The sequence below is a fragment of the Ursus maritimus genome, unplaced genomic scaffold (assembly GCF_017311325.1).
Source record: "Ursus maritimus isolate PB19 unplaced genomic scaffold, ASM1731132v1 scaffold_13, whole genome shotgun sequence".
Lineage (NCBI taxonomy): Eukaryota > Metazoa > Chordata > Mammalia > Carnivora > Ursidae > Ursus > Ursus maritimus.
The window spans coordinates 63,349,894-63,372,944 of NW_024423675.1; the positions used below are offsets into that span (position 1 = coordinate 63,349,894).

The 23,051-nt window shown below is 45.2% G+C and overlaps 1 protein-coding gene across 2 annotated transcripts in view; it reads right to left on the reverse strand.

Annotated features, from left to right (window-relative positions):
* Positions 1-200: 200 nt before the first annotated feature.
* Positions 201-23,051, reverse strand: part of PRKN (parkin RBR E3 ubiquitin protein ligase) — a 1,045,173-nt gene continuing 1,022,322 nt past the window's right edge. For both annotated transcript variants that reach the window (XM_008688480.2, XM_040628035.1), the window contains exons 10-11: positions 7,195-7,312; positions 201-2,533 (exon numbers count right to left, since the gene is read on the reverse strand). In XM_008688480.2, coding sequence (XP_008686702.2) covers positions 2,421-2,533; positions 7,195-7,312 — 231 coding nt within the window. In that variant the 3' untranslated portion in view covers positions 201-2,420. The remainder of the gene's footprint in view (positions 2,534-7,194; positions 7,313-23,051) is intronic.

Sequence of the window (23,051 nt, forward strand, 5' to 3'; positions counted from 1 at the left end):
AGAAAAGTTTGCTGACAGAGCAGGAAAGTCACCCGTTAGATTTTAAATTGGCGGTTTGCTTTTTAGATAAAAACGGCCGCTGCCCCGCCAGGCGATTCCTTCAGGCCCCGAGGGAGGCCCCTGGAGCGAGGTGCCCTGGTTCGCCCTCCCAACACGTCCAGCGTTTACCGAAAACCTATCTTCAGAGATGGACTCAAAAGCTCTTTTGATGCTTTTATTGATAATTTGAGTACGACCTTAGACGTAGTTGTCCAATATTCCTTTACACGTTTCAGAGAAAAATAAAGATTCTCCTGCAAAGATTTTATTTCTAGTCTTCTGATATATTCACATTCGGTTACACATTTCATGTTCAAACACGTTCACTTATAGTGGTTTGTGATTCCCATTCCTTTATAGAGGCTGTTTTTTTCCTTTAACTTGTTTCAGTGTTCTATTCTGGAAAAAAGAAAAAAAAAAAAAAGACCAGCACCAGGAAAGGAGCAGAGCCCTAGAAACTTCTACTGTGCCTGAACCCATGAGAGCAAGAGCAAACCCTGTTCGGGCTTCGCACACCCAACACAACAGGCAAATTTGGAAGGAAGCAGTCACGACAGCATCACTAACCTGAGAGCTATAATGGACATAAAATGCGGGGTGCTCCACGTGACACAGGGAGCCGCTCATTTGTCCCCCTGGGTCAGTGTAAGAAGCTACTTGCCGCGATTGTCAGCAACGTGCCCTCCCCGACACCAGCCCCTGGCGCACGTGGGCTCATGCCTGGCGACCTTCCTTTTTTCACGCTCACAGAACTTGGCTCTCTGTTCCCTTGCTATGATCTCTAAGGCTTTGTGACATGAGTCTGGCAGCTCTGGGGTCACGCTGGGGAGGTTGGATTTTCTGACAGAGCGAAGCCACACGAGGTTGATTAATGCCGCTGTGGCCCCACACCCCATCTTGTCCCAGGACCAGCCTCTGAGGGAAAAGGGAGGTCCGGCAGAACTGTCCCTGGGAGGATGGTTAGGGACAGAAGGACAGATGGCCTTGGGAAATATTCTGAGGTCATTCCCTCTCTCCCCCAGCAAGGATTTCTGGCACTATGTCTACAGAGAGAAGCCCTGAGAAGACAGGCGATGAGAACCAAAGACGGAGGTTAGACTTTTTCATCTGATTTCTGTGCTACGGAAAACGAGGGCTGTGCATTGGGGGCAAACACATCTCTTTTTGATGTGCTGTGAATGCCTCAAAAAAAAAATGATGAAAACTTGCTGGACACTCCATTTTGATCCATGTCAACATGAGGGGATCTTCTGGTGTGACTCTACTGTCACAGAGAAGAGCTCTCCTTGGAGAAACCCATTCGGGGGGCTGAGACCCTGGGGCGTGCAGCTGGGGGGCCGAGTAGGTTCAGAAAGAGCAGAAACCTTTCTGGTACACAATCAGTCTTGGTTTCATTTTGTTAGCCCTGGAAATCTCCTTCTTTACAGATTTCTGCCTTAACACCCTGCACTCCTGTTAACATTGAGAATCATTATAAAACCATTTCTAAAAATGTCTGCTCTATAGGACCTTACCCATTAGAGTTACAGTGAAGCCAAATGTACTGGTGTATTCCCCAAGCCACAAAATGAATGTTTAAAATCAAATTACAGACTTTGTAATATTTTCAGAAAAACAATTTCTTTCTAAGCTCTCCAATAATTCAATGGAAAGTACATGAAGTTTTGATTTCTTTCCTATAAGGTCCACACTCAACATTCAAGTTAACTTCCACAATTTCTCACTAGTTGACAAGCTGGTTTACGCATCGTTAGTACCCCATCAGCGGCATCTATAAAGGTAGAATTCTTTGGGATAAACAGAGTTTTGACTATGGCCTGTGGTTCTTTGGGAATAGATACTCTCTGAAAATTTAAGTAAGAGCATTGCTCTTAAAGCCCAGGATATAGTTCTCAGAACCCCCTGTCGGCCGTCTTACAGAGAACACTGACAGTGGTCCCTTCAACCTATTTCCTTACCAATGGTTTCTTCCCAATCTTTGCTGAAGGTACAATGTAGGAAATTAAACCTGAGAAATCTCTCTCTGCGTTCTTAAATCCAGGCTGACTTGAATTCCCCCCCCCCCAAGAATGCTGATCCATAGGAGAGGTGGAATGCACCTCCCTCTGTGCTCTGGGCTCTGCATGTTGCTGAGGCCTGAGAGTACGTCTTGCTGTTTCTCGAGGGCACGAAGAAAGGGATCCCAGGAGCTTCTCCTGTAACTTTGCTTTTGTGGTTTTGGAAGGAACTGGAGGGGTGCGTGCGTGTCTGTGTGCGTGCGTGCAAGAGAGAGAGTGAGGGAGAGAGGGAGGGAGAGAGTTTGGAGAGAGAGCAGCGAAAGGCGGAACCCTTTGTACATTTCCAGGTTGGGCGGTGGGGGGCGCCGGCTCGCGGGGCTGCAGCTACACGTCGAACCAGTGGTCCCCCATGCAGGCGCGGTTCCACTCACAGCTGCAGGCCCAGCACCACTCCAGCTGGCACTGGGGCTGTGGGCACTTCATGTGCATGCATCCTCCTGCGGGCACACAAAGGACACGGGCAAACACCTGGAGACACTGCTTCCCGCACCCACACACGGTCCAGAACTGACTTTCTAAGGGGTTGTCACAAGCCATCCAAGGGCATTCTGAAGTTAAGACATTCATTCATTAAGAGAGGAGTGAGGGTGAGGCACGCCACTCCCATCTAGGACAAATGTTATTTGTAAATCCGCGGGTATTTACTTCTCCTGAAATGGGATTTAGAGACAAATGCTTTGCGTTTCACAGATGGGGTCAATTCCTTATTGAAATGTATATTGTCGAATGTTTAAAATAGAGGTTAATATACTTAATTATTTAACATATAACATATAATATTACTTGGCTTGGCAAAATTCATGAAACAGGAGTTGGGAAAGCAGTATTAAAGTATTTAACAGATGAATGCCTGGGTGGCTCAGTCAGTTAAGCGTCTGCCTTCAGCTCAGGTCACGATCCCAGGGTCCTGGGATTGAGCCCCACATTGGCTCCCTGCTCAACGGGGAGTCTGTTTCTCCCTCTGTTCCTCCCCCTTCTTATGTGCTCTCTCTCTGTCAAATAAATGAAATATTAAAAAAAAAAACTATTTAATGGAGAATACATTCCTTAATGTTATCAAGATGAGTGGATGAGGGAAACTAGGCACTCTACGTGGATTACTTCATTACTCCTCAAAAGCACCTAGGAAGTAGGAGTGTTACTCCCTTGCAGAATTTTCTCAAGGTCAAGTACTTCTAAATGGCAAAGCCTGAGATTTCGCCAGGGTCTGTCGTTCTTTCCCAGAACAGGGCCTTTGCAGCGGGAGACGAACGGTCCCTTATCCTAGGACTCACTTTGGATTCCTTCCCTTTCCACATGTGTGAAATTCATTTCTTATTTGCTCCTGGGGTTCAGACAGCGAGGCTGCAGTGGCGTGCAGAGGGAGTTACCTGTATGCGGTTATATGCAGAGAAGAGTTTCTGACTGAATTTCCTAGATAATTCAGGAAAATGCAGTTCTTTGCTTGAATCTGACATAACATTGGATGTGCTTTATTATTCAATTTTACCAATTATCTTGTTAAGTCATTTTTTCTTGCCAAATTTTCCAGGTAATTGCCTCTGTACTGCCTCATTTTTATTATTAGAAATATGGCATGAGAACTTCCACTGATTTAAAATATTTATGAATATGTACCTAAAGGAATTTGTTGTAGGATAATTTAAGGGCATTTAAAATCCCCTACTTTGCTACTTCTTTTTGGTTTGTTTTAAACATCATTTAAAAATTATAAATATGCAGAAAATAAAGGGAAAACTCACCTATGATACTTTCCCCTTAATATTTCCCACTTAGGATTACACAATTGCAGGACTGTATAATTTTTAATACATATTTAATGACTAAACGCTTATGATGTAAATAATGTTTTCCTACGATACTAAAATCTTCAAAAATACTAACATTACAAATAACATTTTATTATAGAAACTAGAATCACAATGGCTCCATAGAATAAGAAGGAAGGAAACAGGAAGAGAGAATATTCATGTTATTAACTTTCTTTCCCCCCCGGAGCTTAAGAGATGCAAGGCAATATGCTAGCTCCCACAGTATGGAGAAGCACCAGGGACTCTTGATTCTAGAAGCTTTGCCAACATAAAAGTGACGGCGAGCGTGCAACTGCTGACAACTTCACCGGACTTTGTGGGCACTGAAGCCAAGAAAACATGGCTTCCCTCCTAGAGAATTCGGTCCACTGGCTGATGCGGCTATGCCCATCGCCATGGCGGGGCCAGCGACTCTTCCATTCGATTTAATGAGGGAGTAGAAGTTCTTGAACGACCTGAAGGGACATTGAACTGGCAACAGGCACTTGCTGATCAGAGAATGGACGTGGAAACTCAGCTGTTCGAGGTGGAAGGGAAGGACGACGCTTCCCAGGCTGAAGAAGGCAGGAGGAAGCCGAGAGGCTTAGCCTGTGTTTAAAGCAGGCATGAGCCTCACGTTCATTGCAGCTTTGCTGCAGGAAGAACTCCTTTCCAGGATTCAGGTGACTATGACACAGGCCGTGGATTTACTGTGAGAATGAGATCATGAAACCAGCTTTTCTTGCCCACTGAGCTCACATTTATCTCTGCAGTACGCTGTAAAACAGTTTAGACGAACAGTAGCTTATAATTAACAAGCTTGAAGTTTCAGCTTTTCTGGTCATGCGTTAAAAATCTATCGGTGAAAAATGAGGGCTTTCCATTTATAGTAAATCCCAATATTTCAAAGAAATCGGGGATCCGGTGGTGCCTGGGTGGCTCAGTCATTAGTGTCTGCCTTTGGCTCAGGTCCCGATCCTGGGGTCCTGGGATCGCACCCCACATTGGGCTCCCTGTTCAGTGGGGAGCCTGCTTCTCCCTCTGCCTCTGCCTTCTGCTCCCCCTGCTTGTGCTTTCTCTCTCTAATAAATAAAATCTTAAAAAAATATCTGTTTACATGCTATCCCCTTGACTAGCTACTTTTTAAATCAAGGAGTATTTGTCGGGTGCTCTTCTGGGCCCAGGGGAGAGACAGGCAAGGTTCCTGCTCTTCGCTAACAGCAAAATGGTCTCTTACTATATAATGTGCGTTCTCGAAATATGTGAACTGGAGCACTGGCCCGTGTTCATCAGCACCACGTGCCCTCCCTCGTGAAGGCTCTGCATCTTCTCTGACTCCCAGTTGCCCACACGGCACTGCTCGAGCAGTGAGGACTGCAAGAGTTCCTGCCCTGGCTCCACTGACGTCCTCTCTTCCTACGTGATGCCAGCCCCCCTTCCAGGCGCATTCCAGCGCGCAGAGGAACGCGAGGACTCATGGCACACATTTGTTTATTTATTTATTTCCAGGAGACCATCGTCTCCGAGCCACGGACTTGGCCTGAGCTGAGCCCATTCCTGCTGCTCTGAGCTGTGTCGCGCTCTCTTGTTTGCATTCATGAAGACTTTCTGAGGGACACAGCTGAGGAGACAGGCCCAGAGGCCCATCCTGAGACTGCCGGGTTCCACTCCCCAGTGAGCCAGCGGCTCGCGGCCTACCACCCACGTGCAGCTAAGGCGCCCTGAGGAGGACGTGGGAAAAGCTGTACCTCGTGCTTCGTTTTATTTCTCATCCGCCACTACCTCACACGTGCATGGGTGTCTCGCACTCAGAACGGGCTCTGGGCACCGGGCTGTGACGGCTTTACGCTGGTTGGCACATCCCGGCTGGGTGGCGGCAGGTGCCCCACTGGTTGGTGCGAGGTATCAGAATCACCGTGAATGGGGCAGCCCGAAGCCGAACAGACCAGCGCTGCCGGGCAGGGAGGATGCACGCTGGCCGCCCGCAGGCCACACGGCCCCCGTGCCGTCATCCCAGCCCTGGAAGCTCAAGGGGAGAAGAGAAACTGCAGTCACAAGCACGGGCACACCGTTGTGGGGCTGAGTGGGCCTCCCTCTGTGTCCCTCAGTGGACTCATTACAGGGGCTACTTGTCCATTAGGACAGGAGTGGGAAGGGCAGTCCTTCCATCTGCAAGCTCCCCCGTGTGTCCCCATAGCCACGGTGGCCTCCAGCATTTACTGAGTGTCTCGGGGGTGAGGTGCCAGCTCTTCTTGGGAGATGACATCATGGGTTTGTGGTGTCCTTAGGGAGAGGTTCAAATACAGATCCTGCGTTTCTAAGCCTGTTAAACCCCACAAAGCAGGGCCTGCACGTGGGCTCCCAAAAGTCTGACTGCAGTTAATGTCAGTTAATCCAGAGGCATCTCCAAATGGTCACTTCACATTCTTAAAATTTAGAGAGTAGTTGGTAAAAGGCTAAAGGAATAGATTTATTGAGAAACATATGCATGTAAAGGATATTTTAATGAAGGAGGCAAGTGTCATAATAATATAAGGCACTAAATCTTTAGAGAAACCAAAGCCCGAAGTACATGCTGGTGTTCAAAGGTATGTAAATCGGGGTGATAGGGAGGAAAAAAAGAACTTCATGGCCAAATATTTGGGAACCAGGTAATTAAAATTAAACGGATTTCTTTACAAATGGAATTGAGTTGCTAACGCATATTGTGAAAGGAAATATATTGTGATTTCTGTGAGTGTTAAATGATCTGATATTTGTAGAGAACTTAGGACAAGCATCCAGTAAGTGCTCAAGACAAGTTACTTGTGTTGTTGTTGTTGTTATCCACGAGCGACAACCAGTAGGAATGACCCTTGCCCTCCTGAGTTACTGTGGGCGAGACTCTGAGAAATACTGGGCTGGGAAGTTTCCCTAATATATGTATTTGGCTACGCTAGTGGACAACTTATCAGATACAAAGTGTCTAATATTATTAATAATTCATAACAATAAGGGCAGTTAGTGTTTACTGACTGTCGAAGCCAGGCACTGGGCTGAGTGTCTGCCATGTGTGACATCTCCTGATTCTACCATCATGGGGCAGCTCTGTCTTCATCTCGCTTTGACAGAGGAGGAGCCCAGGCTTAGGCAGTTAAAAAACTTGACCTGGGAGAGCCGAGATTTGCATTCTTGCCAATGGCTCCAAATCCCCAGAGTGCTGAGCTCCTCAGTTACAGACCCTCCTAGAGATCCTATTAGAACCACGCGGCTCGCGCTCTCCAAGCAGCGCTCACCAAACCCTCACTTCTTCCGTAGCCCAGACTCACCATTTTTTTCCACGGGCACATGGCAACGGGGACAGGGCTTGGTGGTTTTCTTGATTGTTTCTTTGGAAGCCTCTTCCCACCGAGCTTGCTCCGCGGCCTTCTCATCAACTCTGTGGGCCTGTGGAATGAAGACAGGAAGAGCTGAAGCTCAGATCTTTATGTTGGGGTTGATGTGTGGGTCCTTGGAGACACTGGTCCAGGAAATTCTTAGAGATGGGAGTGCCTTCAGGCAAGAAGCTCAAACATCAACTCACTTGACAAGTGGCGCACAAGGCCTGACATGCATGGAACATAGTTTTCTGGGCATGTGATCTTTGCTTACAAGCTGAGAAAACACGGCTTGATTTTATAGTTCGAGATCCTTTCTTTGGCTGTTTTGAATAATGGTAATGAATAGCATCCCTCAGGTGTGAAACATGCAGGCAAGGTGACAAACGCTCTGCAGACACTTCTTTCTTCGACGCTCTGGAAATAAACAATGCCTGGTGCATTGGGGGTATCAGGGATTGAGTGAATTTCTTGAAAGGCTTGGAACTAGTATCTGATGCAGGCTGTTACGTGATAATATGAATTACCTCAGGATCTGTCACATGGCTAGCTCTCAGAAATGTTTGCTAGGGGCGCCTGGGTGGCACAGTCGTTAAGTGTCTGCCTTCAGCTCAGGGCGTGATCCCAGCGATCTGGGATCGAGCCCCACATCGGGCTCCTCCCCTAGGAGCCTGCTTCCTCCTCTCCCACTCCCCCTGCTTGTGTTCCCTCTCTCGCTGGCTGTCTCTCTCTGTCAAATAAATAAATAAATAAATAAATAAATAAATAAAATCTTAAAAAAAAAAAAAAAGAAATGTTTGCTAATATTATTGTTACAGGACTGAGTTTTTTCTGACTCTTAGCACAAAGAGGAGGAGGGGTTTCATGCAACCACACGGATACTCATTCTGCTCCTGTCTAATCGCTCAGACACGGCAATCTCTTCTGCTTACTTCAGTATTGAATGACATGTGCAGAAAAAGAATTGGTACATTTTTGGATTCAGTACAAGAAACTTGTGGTCTAGGTCTATATTTAAATATATTCCAACATGTTAATCCAAACAGAATCTTTCCATTTTGGCCTCCATAGTATTCAAAAAATCTTTTTCTTCCATGCTTTAAAATTAATATGAGCAGGCAACTCATTCTATCAACTTGTAATAACTATTTAAAGATATTTCCAGACCTATTTTTATGTTAAGAAACTACTAAAACTAACTTCAAAGAGAAATTGGTGAAGAAACCAAATAACATAAAATGCTCAAATACTCTGACATTACTCTAATAATAATAATGATAATACTTCAGATGCTTATAACATTATTTTTTACACTCTGACTTCTATTATTTCAGTGCTCCTCCCAATAACCTAGAGAAAACGGTGGGGTTTCTAATAAGATACTGAACTTATTTGACAAACGAGGCCTCTGAGTAATCAATAAAGGTTAAATGCCGGGTTCAGGATGCTTATGTCGTATATGGCAGCACCAGTGCTCGTGAAATGTAAACATTTGGACAACCTGGAGGCGCCGGGTGGCTCAGTCGGTTAAGCATCTGCCTTCGGCTCAGGTCATGATCCCAGAGCCCTGGGACCAAGTCCCGCATCAGGCACCCCACTCAGTGCGGAGTCTGCTTCTCCCTCTGCCCCTCCCCCTGCTTGTGTGTGTGCTCTTTCTCTCTCAAATAAATAAATAAAATCTTTAAAAAATTTGAGAAAACCGGAAGGATGGAAACCCAAAGCAAAGATGCTCACACACGGGCTTCCAAGGCACGACACTGTGCCCTGAGAATCAAACTCTGGGCGGCACCACTGTGCCTGGCAGGGTTCTAAGCGGCGCGAGGGACAAGGCCTTCGTAGGTAGCCAGCGTCCGATCGCCCGCACGGTGAGGGACCTGAGCAGGTGCAGGAGATGGCGAGTAGAGTCCTTCACCCCACAGATGAATCCAAGTTTCAGCATTTCACTATCAGATTCTAAATACTTTACAAATGTTTTTTAGTCTCAGTCAAGACACCGAAAGCAAAGGCAACAAAAGCAAAAATAAACAAGTGGGACTCCATCAAGCTAAAAAGCTTCTGCACAGCAAAGGAAACTATCAGCAACGTGAAAAGGCAACTTGCTGAACGGGAGAAGATATTTGCAAATCTTATATCTGCTAAGAGGTGAATATCCAAAATATGTATAGAACTTCGATAATTCAATAGCAATAAAACCAAGCAATCCGATGGGAAGAAAATGGGCAGAGGATCTGAAGAGACATTTTTCCAAAGAAGGCATACAAAAGGCCTACGGTACATAAAAGGTGCTCCACATCTCTCATCATCAGGGAAATGCAAACCAAAGCCACGATAAGCTATGTCCTCATGCCCGTGAGAACGGCTATGACACAAAACAAGCGAGAACGAGCATTGGCAGGTGTGGAGAAAAGGGAGCTCTCATGCGCTGTTGGTGGGAACGTAAATTGGTGCAGACGCTGTGGAAAACAGTATCCTGCCCTTTGTGACAACACGGGTTGATCTTGACGGCATTATGCTAAGTGAGGTGAGTCAGAGAGAAAGACAAATACTACGTGATCTCACTCATACGTAGACTCGAAACCTGAACTCACAGATACAGAGAACAGACTGATGGCGGCCAGAGGTGGGTTTGGGGAATGAAAGTAGTTAACAGTACCGTATATATATTGGAAAGTAGTTAACAGTACCGTATATATATTGGAAAGTAGTTAACAGTACCGTATATATATTGGAAAGAGAGTAGACCTTAAAAGTTCTTATGAGAAGAAAAAAGTTATATCTATGTACGGTGACGTTAAATGTTAACTAAATCTGTGGTAATCATTTCACTATATATATATACATACACATACATATAAAAGCATTATGTTGTACATCTAAAACTAATATAATGTTACATATCAATTATATCTCAAAAAGAGAACAGTGTATTATGAGGCAAATAACTGTGTTTATTTTTTTTATTCTAACGTCAGTACAGTTCACACACAGTGTTACATTAGTTTCAGGTGTACGATATAGTGATTCAGCACTTCCCTACATCACCCGGTGCTCATCATGACATAAACACCCGTGTTTATACCTCACTTGCAGTAGTAAGTGGTTTTCATTGTAATCAGCGTTTGTATTTCTGTATTTCCATTAGAGAGTGAACTTGTCTGGAACCAAATCCCGTTTGTATCCTCCTCACATCTCCAGCGTCTGGCAGAGGGCCTGGTCCCCAGGAGGCACTCAGTGGGCTCTCAGCTATTTTAGCTCAGTGAACGAAGAAAGGACATAACCCACCAAGACATGAACATGATAATCATCTGGGAATAAGACCCCCAAGAACCAGGTGGGGCAATGGGGTGCATCCTAATGGTGGTCCTTGCAGTGAAGAAGCAAATTTCTTTCTGTTAAAGAAATCCCATTCACAAAGGAAACTTCCTTTATAACTCAGAGGGCGTCCTCTGATTTGTTACTGCTTCGTTAGGATATGGTGGAGTAAGTCTGATGGCTAAGAACAACCACAGGTACTGAGAACTTCCTTTGGCCCTGGGACAATTTTCAGGCCACTCGTGGCTGAGAGTGCAGTGCGATAAAGCTGTGGTAATGAGAGCTGTTGCAAGATCTAGTCAGTAGCTTTGGATCTTGAGTGCACATCTTCCAATCGGCTCAGATTCACGTGTGGGCCGAATCCTCAGTGATACACAGCAAATACATCCCCCAACCACACATTCCAAGATGTTCTTTCTAAGGTCCAGGAGCTTGTAACTCGAAAGCGAGGCTTTAAAATTGTTTACTGGGGCATCTAGATCAGAGAAATATATAATTTTACTCACTGAAAACTAATTTCAAAATGTTGCTTTTCAGTAACATGGCACACGGTGCACTGAGTGCAATTTCTCCCTGGTCTCCACATCAAAAACTGATGGATGCAATGCAGAAGAAAAGTCTTCGCTTAATGCATGGCTGGTCTGGTAGAAAAGGAAAGGAAATCCCTCATGGCTAGAACAAGAAAGAGAAAATCCTCCTGGCTGAAGGAGGGAGGAATCTGGGTCTTGCGATGGGGCTATTTTCCTGGTCTCGGACTGCCGAGTCTGGCTCTTTATAGGCCCCGAGAGCACAGACAGAGAAAACCTGGGCCACAGCTGGTGGAAGGTGGAATCAAATTTTCCCATTACACGCAGACAGCCTAGACTCCCGAGGGGTAACCTCCTTACTGATGGACTAGGGGAAAAAAATCTTCCCAGAGGAGAGATTTGATAAAGAATTAATAAAGCTTAGTGCTGGTTTCAGCCTTAGGGTGAAGCAGGTTGGGGAGACAAAGCCTCTCTGAGAATTCCTAACCACTAAGCCTCCTACACAAGGTTTTGTGAAAAGAATTCATGCTACTGATTAGCGGAATAAAGAACCAGAGCCAAGAAGTTACTTTGAGATATTCTGGGTACTCTGGTAGCATACCCAGGAACCTGGCTGAAGCAAAACTATTTTCCATAGAGTAATGCACTTTAAAAAGCCAAACTTAAAAAAAAATCACACAAATAAAATTCCAAAGAGCCCGAGATCACGATAAAAAAAGTCACCTAGTACAGGAGAAAACAAGCTATCATGAGTGAAAACTGAAGAGCCTGACCAGCAAAGGTTGTAGATACTGGAATGATCAGATACAGAGTACAAACTAAGTGTGCTTGACAGGCTCAACGGAGTAAAAGTACAAGATGTTTGGTAAAGGCGTAAGAGTCTATTATAATGAACCGGACAGATTTGAAAAGAGACCTATTTCTTTGTTTTGTGCATGTTTCTGAACACAGGGAAACCAATGATTAAAATTAGAAACTCAGTTGACGGATTACATAGCAAATTAGATACAGATGATGGGAGAGTCTGTGAGCCGGAAGATGAAGGAAGAGAAAATTACACAGACTGCAGATCAGAGAGCAAACAGTAAAAAACATGGAAAGGAGAGTAAGAGTTCGTGGGGACAGAGTGAGAAGGGACAACACTTTTCTAGAGTTCTGGACCAAGATAACAGAGATTGTGCAGGAGAAACAATAATGAAGACAGAGAAGCAAAGAAAACAGATGAACTACAAAGGGGTTATAATTATTCTGACGGCAGATTTCTCACCCCACGGATGCTAGCAGACTGTCGTGTAATACCCACAAAGTACTGAAAGAGTACCAGTCTACTTAGAATTATGTATCAGCAAAATTAACTTTCAAATGAGTATTAATAAAAACACTTTCAGACATAAGATACAGGGTATTTCCCATCAACGGACCTTCACTAAAGGGACAACCAAATAGGATAAAGTCCAAAGGAAGACCTGAGTCACAAGAGGCAACTGTGAGCAAAGAAAATGGTTCATTAACTATACAAAACTATCAAAATCATGTTCAGTTTATTGGTTTAAAAATATCAAGGTAGAACTAGCACGCTGGACCAGAACTGCACAGAATTCAGTGGCTCTAGGGAGCTTGTATTATTTAGGCTGAGGGTCACTGACTTCGTTACATTAAGCTATGTTTACATTTCCAGTGTAATCATTAAAAAAAAAAAGAGAAAGTGTTTTGCTTCTAAATAAGGAAAAAATAGAATTAATGGAAAAAGCAAACAAAAAAGTCAAAAGGAAGGCAAGAAACGGAAATAGAGAAATATAGAAAGATATAGAAAGTGTCAAGTGGCAGAAATGACTGCAAACAGCTCAGTACTCAGCAGGTGTGAAGTGGACAGTAATCTAGAGAAAGGCTTGGTGAGCAATGGCCTGTGGACCAAAGCCGGTTTGCCACTATGCTGTAAATAAAGTTTTATTGGAACAGTCATGTTCATTCATTCATATATTGCCTATCAGTAGAATTCAGAAGCAGGCAGCTGCAGGACTGAGGATTTGTTTCCTGGCTGGCTGTCAACTGGGGGTCGTTCTCAGCTTCTAGAAGCAGGCTGCCTGCATTCCCTGGCTCTTGGCTCCCTTCATCAACAATCACAAAGGTGGAGGAGTCGTCCTTCTAATGCTCGAATCTCTCCTGCCTCTTCTCCCACCCCATCTCTCTGACTTCAACTGAGAAAGGTTCCCTTCTTTTGAGGGCTCGTGAAATTAGATTGGACCCAGTTGAATCATCTAGGAATCACCGCCTAATCACATCTGCAAAGTCTCTTCTGCCAGGTAAGGTACCGTATTCCCAGGGGCCAGGGAGTAGGGTGCGGGCATCTATTTATTAAGGGCCATTACTGGACCTACCATACCGGCCCCTGGTCTAAAGTGGGGTCCTTAACTTTTCTTTTTTGTGTCCACACTTCTCAGAATGTTTTAAATTGCAAAATATAAAATTCAAAGGATGCCAACTATCTTGAAATATGGTTATTAAATAATAGATTTTTTGGCATACTACTGTATGCGTTTTATTGTTGTTAACACGTTAGTTACCAGGATCTAGCGGTTGATATAAAGTTACCATGATTTTGAGGCTGTCATGAGCTAAGTGATGTTTTAGGATATCTGCAACAACTCTGACTGGATATGAAGATGTGAGTAACTTCTATTGCATTGAGTCACAGGTAGTGCTGACGTTATTCTAGTTCATGAGTAATGCTCACAATTGAAGGAAATGTTGAGTTGTAGTAAGGAGTTAATGAAAACACAATGCAATTTTTCCCATCCAGGTTAATGGACTCCTGAATTCTGTTCATAAACCTCTCGCATCCCAGATTAAGAGTCCCTGCTCCGGGAGACAGGTGGTTACAAGGATGTCTATAGCATCCTGGCTAGAACAGCAAGAAATTATAAACAACCGATATGGTCTTCTACAGTTTGCTGGACATATAAACTGTGGCATATTTACAACCACGAAATAGTACACAGCTTTGAAAATGAATGGACTCAGGAATACACGTCAGCACATTGAATGTCAAAAAACATAATGTTGAAGGAATATAAAACAATTTGCAAAAAAATACATATGATACGATTTATATAAAGTTGAAACAAATTTGTGATAAGATAGTATAGGTGCTTTTAAAAAACACTCATTAGATAGCAAGAAAACACAAATGCATGTTAAAAATCTAAAGACATACAGAAGGTGATTCATATACAATGTGGGGCAGTGGTCACCTTGGGCACGAGGGAGGTGCGCTGGTTAAGGGCTCACGGCCAAATGCCAGAGATGGGATTGAAGCTCTGATCCTTATGGTGGGTGGGGTGCACGTGTGTTCACTTTATTTCTTAAAAATCATTATTCCTTAAATTGTGTGTGCTTAATATACTGCTTTATAATATATTATGTATGGACATAATGTCTTTACTTTTTCATATTAAGACCCAAATATAATATTTTATTTTAAATATGTATGTGGAAATTATAGTAAAATAAGTTTCTAACTTTCTCATTTTTGCTACTACTATATGATTGCATTCACTATTTAAAGGTATATTTCACTCATTTCAAGATGTACGTATTCATTAAGAAAATTTTGAGAGATGAAGAAAAGGATTAAAGAATGATAAAATCATCTGCAGTCCCTCACCAGATAGAATCACTGTCTACATTTTTATGCACATATTTTCAGTCTTTAAAAAATTTTACATATACACATCATTTTTTGTAACCATTTTTTTCCCTTTGAAATACATCATGAACCTTTCCCCATATCGTTTATAGATGTATGTGTGTGTGTGTCTAGAATTTTAGCTTGCATTATTTTCCAGGGTCTGAATGCATCATTTCCTCAATCACAAAATGTGAGTGGCTCCTTATGAGTCTAAACAACCTTCAGATAATATGTTCTTAAAGAATAGTCTGTACTTCTCATGAGGATTCCTCGGCAGAATTCCCCTGGGTAGAAGTTTCTGCCTCTGGACATGTGCATATGTAAAGGTTGGACATGTTGCCAAATTAAAAGCATTGTCAGGGGCGCCTGGGTGGCTCAGACTGTCAAGCGTCAGCCTTCTGCTCAGGTCATGATCTTATGGTCCTGGGATTGAGCCTGCTCAGATGGAGTCTGCTTCTCCCTCTCCTTCTGCCTCCCCGCCCTCGACTCGTGTACACGCTCTCTCTCTTCCTCTCAAATAGATAAAATCTTTAAAAATAAAAAAGCATTTTCAGCTGGGTGAATAAAATATTTATTTTGACAAAGGCTATTATGCTCCCCCCAAGAAAAAGAATCAGAGAGCAACGTCAAGAAGCCTCAGAGACGATCAACAGCACATTACTGAAGACTAAGTAAGAACCAGAAAACTGGATTTGTATTGACATGCTTGGTCTTTCAGAGATGAAAGATAAAAATTATGGCATGTGAAGAGAAAGAATTTCCTCTCAAAATACCAGTTTTCTCTGTTTCTTTTCTGATTCCCAGAGCATGGAGAACAAGAACACGGTGAGCGGGACTTGAAGCCACCAGGTGTGCACGAGGATCGCTCCCAAACGGCTGTGTCCTTAGCATCCCCAGCCCAAGGTCCCTTGGGATAGGGTACTGCAAACTCCACACCTGGGAGGAGGAACAAAATACGTCTTGTGTAACCAGCTGCACACTAGAGTGAACGGAGATGGGTCTGCCAGTCGGCCTGCCGTACCTCAGCAGAGTGGGAGGTAGGTAAGGAGGTTTGCTTCATGGTAGAAGAGGGGAAAGGAACACGCTAGAACAGCAATTTCTGTTTTCACCTTCAAGGTTTTGCTTTGTCAGCATTTCCCTTCCAGACTCCGGGTTTTGAAGACTTTTGTGTATGGGAGAGAACACACCTCTTCTTTATTTTAAATGCATGGACAGTTTCTACAGCATTGGACATACTGAAACTTCTATTACTCATCTGAGAGGCCAGTCAGGATCTGGAGCCTTAGGTTGGCACCTCCTGGTCTAAGCATGGATGGCTGCAAAGGGATCGGGGGCTTTCCCAGGGTGCTGAGGGGGAGAAGAGCCCCGGGCAGGCCAGTGGGGCGGGAGGCGGTACCGAGAGGGGTGGTGGGAGTGGGCACAGAGGACAAACTTCTCTCACTGATACGGTGACCACACGTCCTGGTTTGCCTTGTCTGAGACACTGTTTCATTCTGATGCTTTGACCTGCGGGGCCTCACGGACACCACAGGGACCACCCCTCCCAGGTCTAGCTCATTCCCCGAGACAGTAAATAGCTCCAGCAAGCCCTTCACACGCAAACCAACCAACCCGGAGCCCGCACCCCAGCCCCCTCCTCTAGTGGGCTCTCGCACTCCTGGCCACCATTCCCCCATCCTAATCACACCTGGGCCAGGTACCAGACAACTAGGGACAGCTCCCGTCCCCCAGAGCCCACTGAAATTGTTCAAACCAGCCTGTTTCCCTTGCCTCACCCATATTTTCCCATGGAAACCACAGTAAAGATTCTTGGCTGTGTTTTCCCTGGTCCCTCTTCCTCCTGACCAGCCCCGGTGCTTCCCTGAGGGGCCCTGCAGGGTGTCACCCCCGCCCCCCCCCCGGGGCCCTGCAGGGTGTCATCCACCGCTCCTCCCGGGATTTGGGAGGAACATATTATCTTTTCCATGGCAGTCATTTCCTAATCTGCTGGGCTTCGGACACGAGACGAAAAAAACCTATCCTTTAAAACAGCTAGGATAAAACTGGTCTATATCTATTGTCCCAGCAAAATTATTAAAATGCCCTTCTGTCTCAGAAGTATCCTGGCCAGGATGATAGGTCATTGGGTGTTGTGCTCATTAACCATCCGATCTAGGGCTTCCTCTGCCGGGAGCAGGGCTGGTGTCCTGAACTCTGCCTGATACACAGCGAGGGCTCAATAGAGGCTCATTGGCTGGCTGACGGCGGCTTCTCTTAGAGAGAATCACCATATATTTTCTGGTTGCTGTAACTCCCTACTTCCTGTCCGCTCTTGTTACTGGGGAATAAGCCGTGCTATATTGTATCTGGAAGGTGAAGAACAAGAGAGACAAAATGGACTGGCCAAGGAGCAGGGCTGAGAAAACCGGAGAAAAGAGAGCCTCGGCTACCCAGGGACCTAGTTCTAGACTCTGTCTGTGAGGGGTGCATCCGTGACACCAATCAGCTCAAGAAGATTGCTAGATTATCATCACGTTCTATAAATTTAGGGGATGATATAGTGAACCTCTCAATTATTAGAGGCTAGCGATCAACCCCAACCACATACACACATAGCCACAATTTTGTTACAGACTCTGGATACCGAATCTGATCAACGAGAAGAGAGTTTAACAAACTGATAACATGTCAAGTTACGGCTTTAGTGCTTCATGGATCAATACTTAGGTGTCGTGGCTGCATGACACGAGAGATAAGATTTCAGACAAGTCAGGGGAGAGAATGAGTGTTAAGTCATTCTATCTGAAATAATAACATCAGGTATAATCCCACAGGCTGCAGAGGTGAAAAGAGGAAGTTACAAGTTCTGTGGTTTCAGACCTAACATTCAGAGCAGACACATTCAAAACGGGCCAATGAAAATACCGCCCAACATGTATCCCTGAGCATCTTTTCCCCAGCACCTAGTGCTGGCTGAGCTCACAGCGGGCACTCCAAACTTCTGGACAGACTGACCCAATGACTATGGCACTCGGCTGCAAGGGTCACTGGAAAACAGGGCTTCTAGTCTCAGAATGTGAAAATCCAGTGGGGTGATAAGACGCAGGCAGTGATGTGAGCCCTTACGAGAGGAGCCAGTGTTCAGAAGCGATACTAGGGAAGAATACATTGAGTCTCTTGGAATAGAGGACACGGAGGACTCTAGAAGGATGGAGAAACTCAATGGAAGTGAATATCCAAGCAGGTGCTTTCACAAGTGATGGGCAGAATTTGAATAAATAAGGGGGGGGGGTAATGGGGCCACTTTAGACAGAGGGAATGGCGTGGCTACATACGAGGGTGTGACAAATGTTAAACAAACCATCGTGAGTAAACAGGGCAGGAAATGGAAGGAAAGCACCTGTTCAGGAGGGTCCCAGGTGTCACGTGCAACCTAGCAAGAGAGTCAGAGAAGCCCGCAGTGTTAGGCGGCACAGACATTATTTTATAGGTGAAACACAGAAGTTGTAGGCATACTGCAAATGGTCTTAAACAGGTTGTTTTTATTATAATAAGAGGTGCCATTTATTGAGAACCTACTATGTGCCAAACCATCTCTCTCACCTTTAATCCTTGTAATAACCCCACAAATGATATCATGCAAATGTGACCCTTGTTTTGCAGATGAAGATGAGTCTGGAGAGGTTGCATCACCTCCCCAAGGAGATGTCGCTGGAAATGCAGACGTAAGTCTGTTGGCCTCCTAAGCCCTGATGTGCCCACTGCAGTGTGGGCCTTCAGGAGCCAGTCGGAGCCGCAGGCAGGTCTGGAGCATGAGGAAGGCTTTTGGTCTAAAGCCTGGAGCAGCACGGGGGCAGGCTCTCACTGACGCTGGCCAGTCCCCCTGCACTAGAGCGGGGACACTTATCAAATTAAGGAGGGATCCATGGGCAGAAGATGTGGTATGGGAAAGGATGAGCAGCTGGGACATGGTGTCCAGTCCCTGGCTGGGCAGCATGGTGGAGAGATCCCCGCGGCAGCTGGAGGTGTGGGATCAACCCCGAGGACCCAAGGTGGGGGTCGAGAGATCTCAGTGCCCACTCTGCGGGCAGATGCCTAAAGCTACGGAGGTGCTTTAGAAGCACACGTGAGACAAGATGCCAAGGACACGGTGGTGGAGATGCCCACGTTTAAGATCAGAGACAAGAGGAGAAAGCCTGGGGCAGGAGAAATTCCCCAGCACCTCAGGAACGAGGCAGAATGGTGATTGTGTGAAATGCTTTTTAGTTTCATGCGAGAGGAGTTTCTGAGAAGCCTGCCTGACAGTCAGCCAGCTGTCTCCTGGGAGAGGTAACTCTGACCACCTACCTACAACTGATGAGGGCCCAGGTGTGTAAGAGCCTTGAAAAATTAGAAGTTAACCCGTAGAAAATTGCTAATGTGTATGTGTGTGTGTGTATATATATATATATATATATTGCCTTCCCTGCCCCCCGGACATGAAGCAGTTCTGTGCATAACTTAGAAACCGTATTGCAGAATCCTTTCCCGATAAATGATACGGCATTCCATTCCTCAAATGCTCATGAAAGCAGCCCTCTTGTCCTTTGGCTGGTTTTCCCACTGAGTCCATGAATACAGCTTCAGGGTGAGCTAACACAAAACCATGTCTAGGGACCGTGCTGGGACACCTGCAGTGGTTGGCTTGCAGTCTGCAGTGCGCAGGTGCAGAGGGAGGGGAAGCCGGCTGCTCTAGGCTCTTGGAGCCGGGAGGGGAAGGGTTTGAGGAAGAAATGGTGGTAACGTCTCTCTGACATTAGGAAGGGTGGTCTGTGTCAGGGGCCTTATGGCGACCTTTGATTTAGCAACTGTAGCCTCCCCAAAAGGCGGCTTTGTTACCGACTGTTTCTGCCACAGAAACTGGCTTGGAGAGACTCCAGACTTGCCCAAGGTCGTGCGGTCTCCGAGCAGCAGAATCAGGATGGAAACCCTGAGCTCTGTGATTTCATATCTATGCTCTTGCCACTATAATTTGTATCTTTTTGCTAGATGTCACGTGTTACGATGAGGGCTAAGGGATTGAAGGCCATGACAAGGTCACGAGCAGCCAACAAGCGAGAGGGAGAAACCGCTTCCCCCGCCAGCACCACGGAGCCCCTCACACTCCCGCTTCCTTCATGACTGATTACCTGTTCTGCTATTTGCCACCACTGCTATCTGTCTGGCTCTCACTTCCACATGGCCTCTTGAAACCGTTCTAGAAAGGACACGAGTGAGACCCCAACTGCTAAAGCCGATGTCTTCTCTTTGTCCTTTCATCTCTAAGTGTCCCCCCTGCACCTTACACTTCTGGGCTTCCTTCCTCTTGGGCAGGACAGAGCCACTGAGAAAGCCCTTGATTGGGGTAGGGGACACAGCGCCACATCTTGCTGCTTCCTAGCTCCGCCCGTTGGGTCTACATGGAAGGACAGCCAGAGACCCACATCGTGGCTACAGCCCTGACATTGGGGAACCGAGAAACACAGTCCCGGAACATCCTCCCAGTGGGCTATCGGTGCCCAGGTGACAGTTTGTGTTAGACCTTTGACTAACAATTCCCAGGGAAAAAGGCTGTTATCAAGCCCTTTCTAAGGACATGAGCACGTCTTGGCTTAGCGCCCTTTAGGGGTGTCTTCAATACCGCTGTTCAAGTCCTTTTGGAACGACTGCAAGCAGTGGCCAGATGCCCATGGCTTCAGGATCACGGAGAGATTTTAAAAAAATATAGATTCTTGTGCTCACACCCTGGAGATTTGGATTCAGTAGGTCTGGATTTGAATCTTGAAGAACAGTGTGGGGGACTGTGAGGTGCAGGGAGGTTTGGGGACCATCTCCCTTGGCTGGTTGGATAAACTTTTTCTCTGTTGTGACTTCAGTCATTGAGCTGCAAAGCAGGGCCTTGTCATTGTGTTGCTAGAGGGTGAAGGTTTTGTTGTGATTCGGCATTATTGCCTTCACATGCGATTGGCTGTGTCTCATATAGGGCAGTGTAACAATTAGGATAATTGCATGGGCCTCAGTGCCTGCTTATTGTTCGCCCATCAAGAGAAGGGATGGTGTGTGTGTGTGCAGCGGGGGTGGGAGTGGGATGGGACGAGTCTCTCTTCTTACATATTAGATGGCTAAGAACAGCAATTTCCAACACTTTCCTATTAGCTTCAAAATTGCACTAGCCGGCTAAAATGTTGGCCTGATAGCCAGTCTGCGGCTCAAGAGGGGACCATGGTTTTTGTTTATATGGTGGAAAAAGTTTTTTTAAAAGATTTTATTTACTTATGTGAGAGAGAGAGAGAACACAAGCAGAGAGGACAGGAGGCAGAGGGAGAAGCAGGCTCCCCACTGAGCAGGAAGCCTGGCATAGGGCTTGATCTCAGGACCCTGGGATCATGACCTGAGCCGAAGGCAGACACTTCACCGACGGAGCCACGTAGGCACCCCTATATGGTGAAAATTTTAAGTGAAAATTTAGACGTATCTGTATCAGAAGTGGCTCAGAGTGGAGCTTTGAAATCATCATGCCTGAGTTAAGCCCCAGTTTCATTCTTTCCTTGCTGTGTAACTGGACAGGCGTCCAAACTCAGTCTCTGCTCAACTTCACGGGGTTGCTGTGAGTCAGTAAGAGAAACGGGCAAAGGACTTAGTACAAAGCCTGGTACACCTGGATGCTAACTTCCTGCTTCCCGTGATCATAAGCATTATTATTTTGTCATCATTGTCGTCATCATCACCACCACCTTCATCACCACCTTCATCATCATCACCACCACCATCTTCATCACCATCATCATCATCACCTTCATCATCACCTTCACCATCATCATCACCTTCACCATCATCATCACCACCACCTTCACCATCATCATCATCACCACCACCTTCATCACCATCATCTCTGGCTTATGGAGATGGAAATATCAGACTATGGGAGTTTGTACAAACTAAAAGGACTGCTGAAAGTCTGGATTGGACTTAACTCTCCTTTGAACAGTCCAGGTAAATCTAAGGGTCCTCAGAGAGGCTTTAAAATTTGTGTCTAGGGGTTGTTGCTAACACATATGTGAGATCCACTGGACAGACTGTTCATGGGCATGTTGCCTGTCCTGCTTTAGGAAACTTACTTGTGACATCTGCTTAGCCAACACTTGGAAAAGTAAATCCTAATTCTAAAAGTCAAGTTCAAATCTATTTCCCAAAAAGGATGAGATTGCCATTAATCACTGAAAACGTTGGCATAGTTCAGATGTGAATGTTTTCAGGCGAATGCCAGCTTTGAGGTGTCACCTGTCTCATCAAATGGAATGCCAGATAACATCACTTGCCACGTAATTACTGACAACTCCCACCTCTGCAGACGGGAGTCTTCCAGACTTTCCCAGGGTCCCAGCAAAGTCTAACAGGTGTTCCAGCAGGAGGGCACTTCTTGTGAGTGGTCCGCCCCCTGCTGGTGAGTCAGAACCCAGCCTTACCTTTCAGGCATAACAATGGCAACAAAATTTTTGTTCTCACATTTTAAAAATGATTACTGTCTCTTTTGGGGTAATATATACATTATTATTAATAATACACAATTTCAAATTACAAGTAAATCTATCAGAAATAATTTCTATATATTTATTATGTATCTATAGATATAGACGCAGAATATATATATATGTACTTAGGAACTCCTTGGAATACTAGTATGTAATAGAGTGTCTGGCCGAATCATGTATAGGCTCCTAGCCTACACTCTCGCCACTGAGTTCCAAACTCCACAGGCCACACTTTCAAAGGAAATTTAGGAGAATATTTTTGATAATGACAATACCAATGGCGATTTCTGCTAGGAGTGCAACGTGTACCATGCACCACTTTTGGATTAGATGTCTCTAGTACTGCCCAGTGGGACCTTAACTGCTTCACAGAGGGGAAGGAAGGCACAGAATGTCTATTAGCCTATTTTGAGATTGATGAAAAAATGGAACAACATAAATATTAAGTAGCAACATTATTAATAGCTATCATTTATTGGGCATTTAAAAGTGCTTTGTGTTCAGCTATTATTACAAGTTGACAAATGGGGAATCATCTACACTTGATCAAGGAAGATAAGCTAATTTGTATTTTTGATAACGAAGGTCTCTAGTTCATGGCTTGCTTAGGGAAGTAATTAACTAAAATTTCAACATCGACGGGATTTTGAATATGGGAGCACCACTAATGCGAGGAGGAAGGCAGAGCAGAGCCCATAGCTGGTCCTCTGTGTCAAGTGAGGCTATTCTGGCACAAAGCAGACTACTATTTTG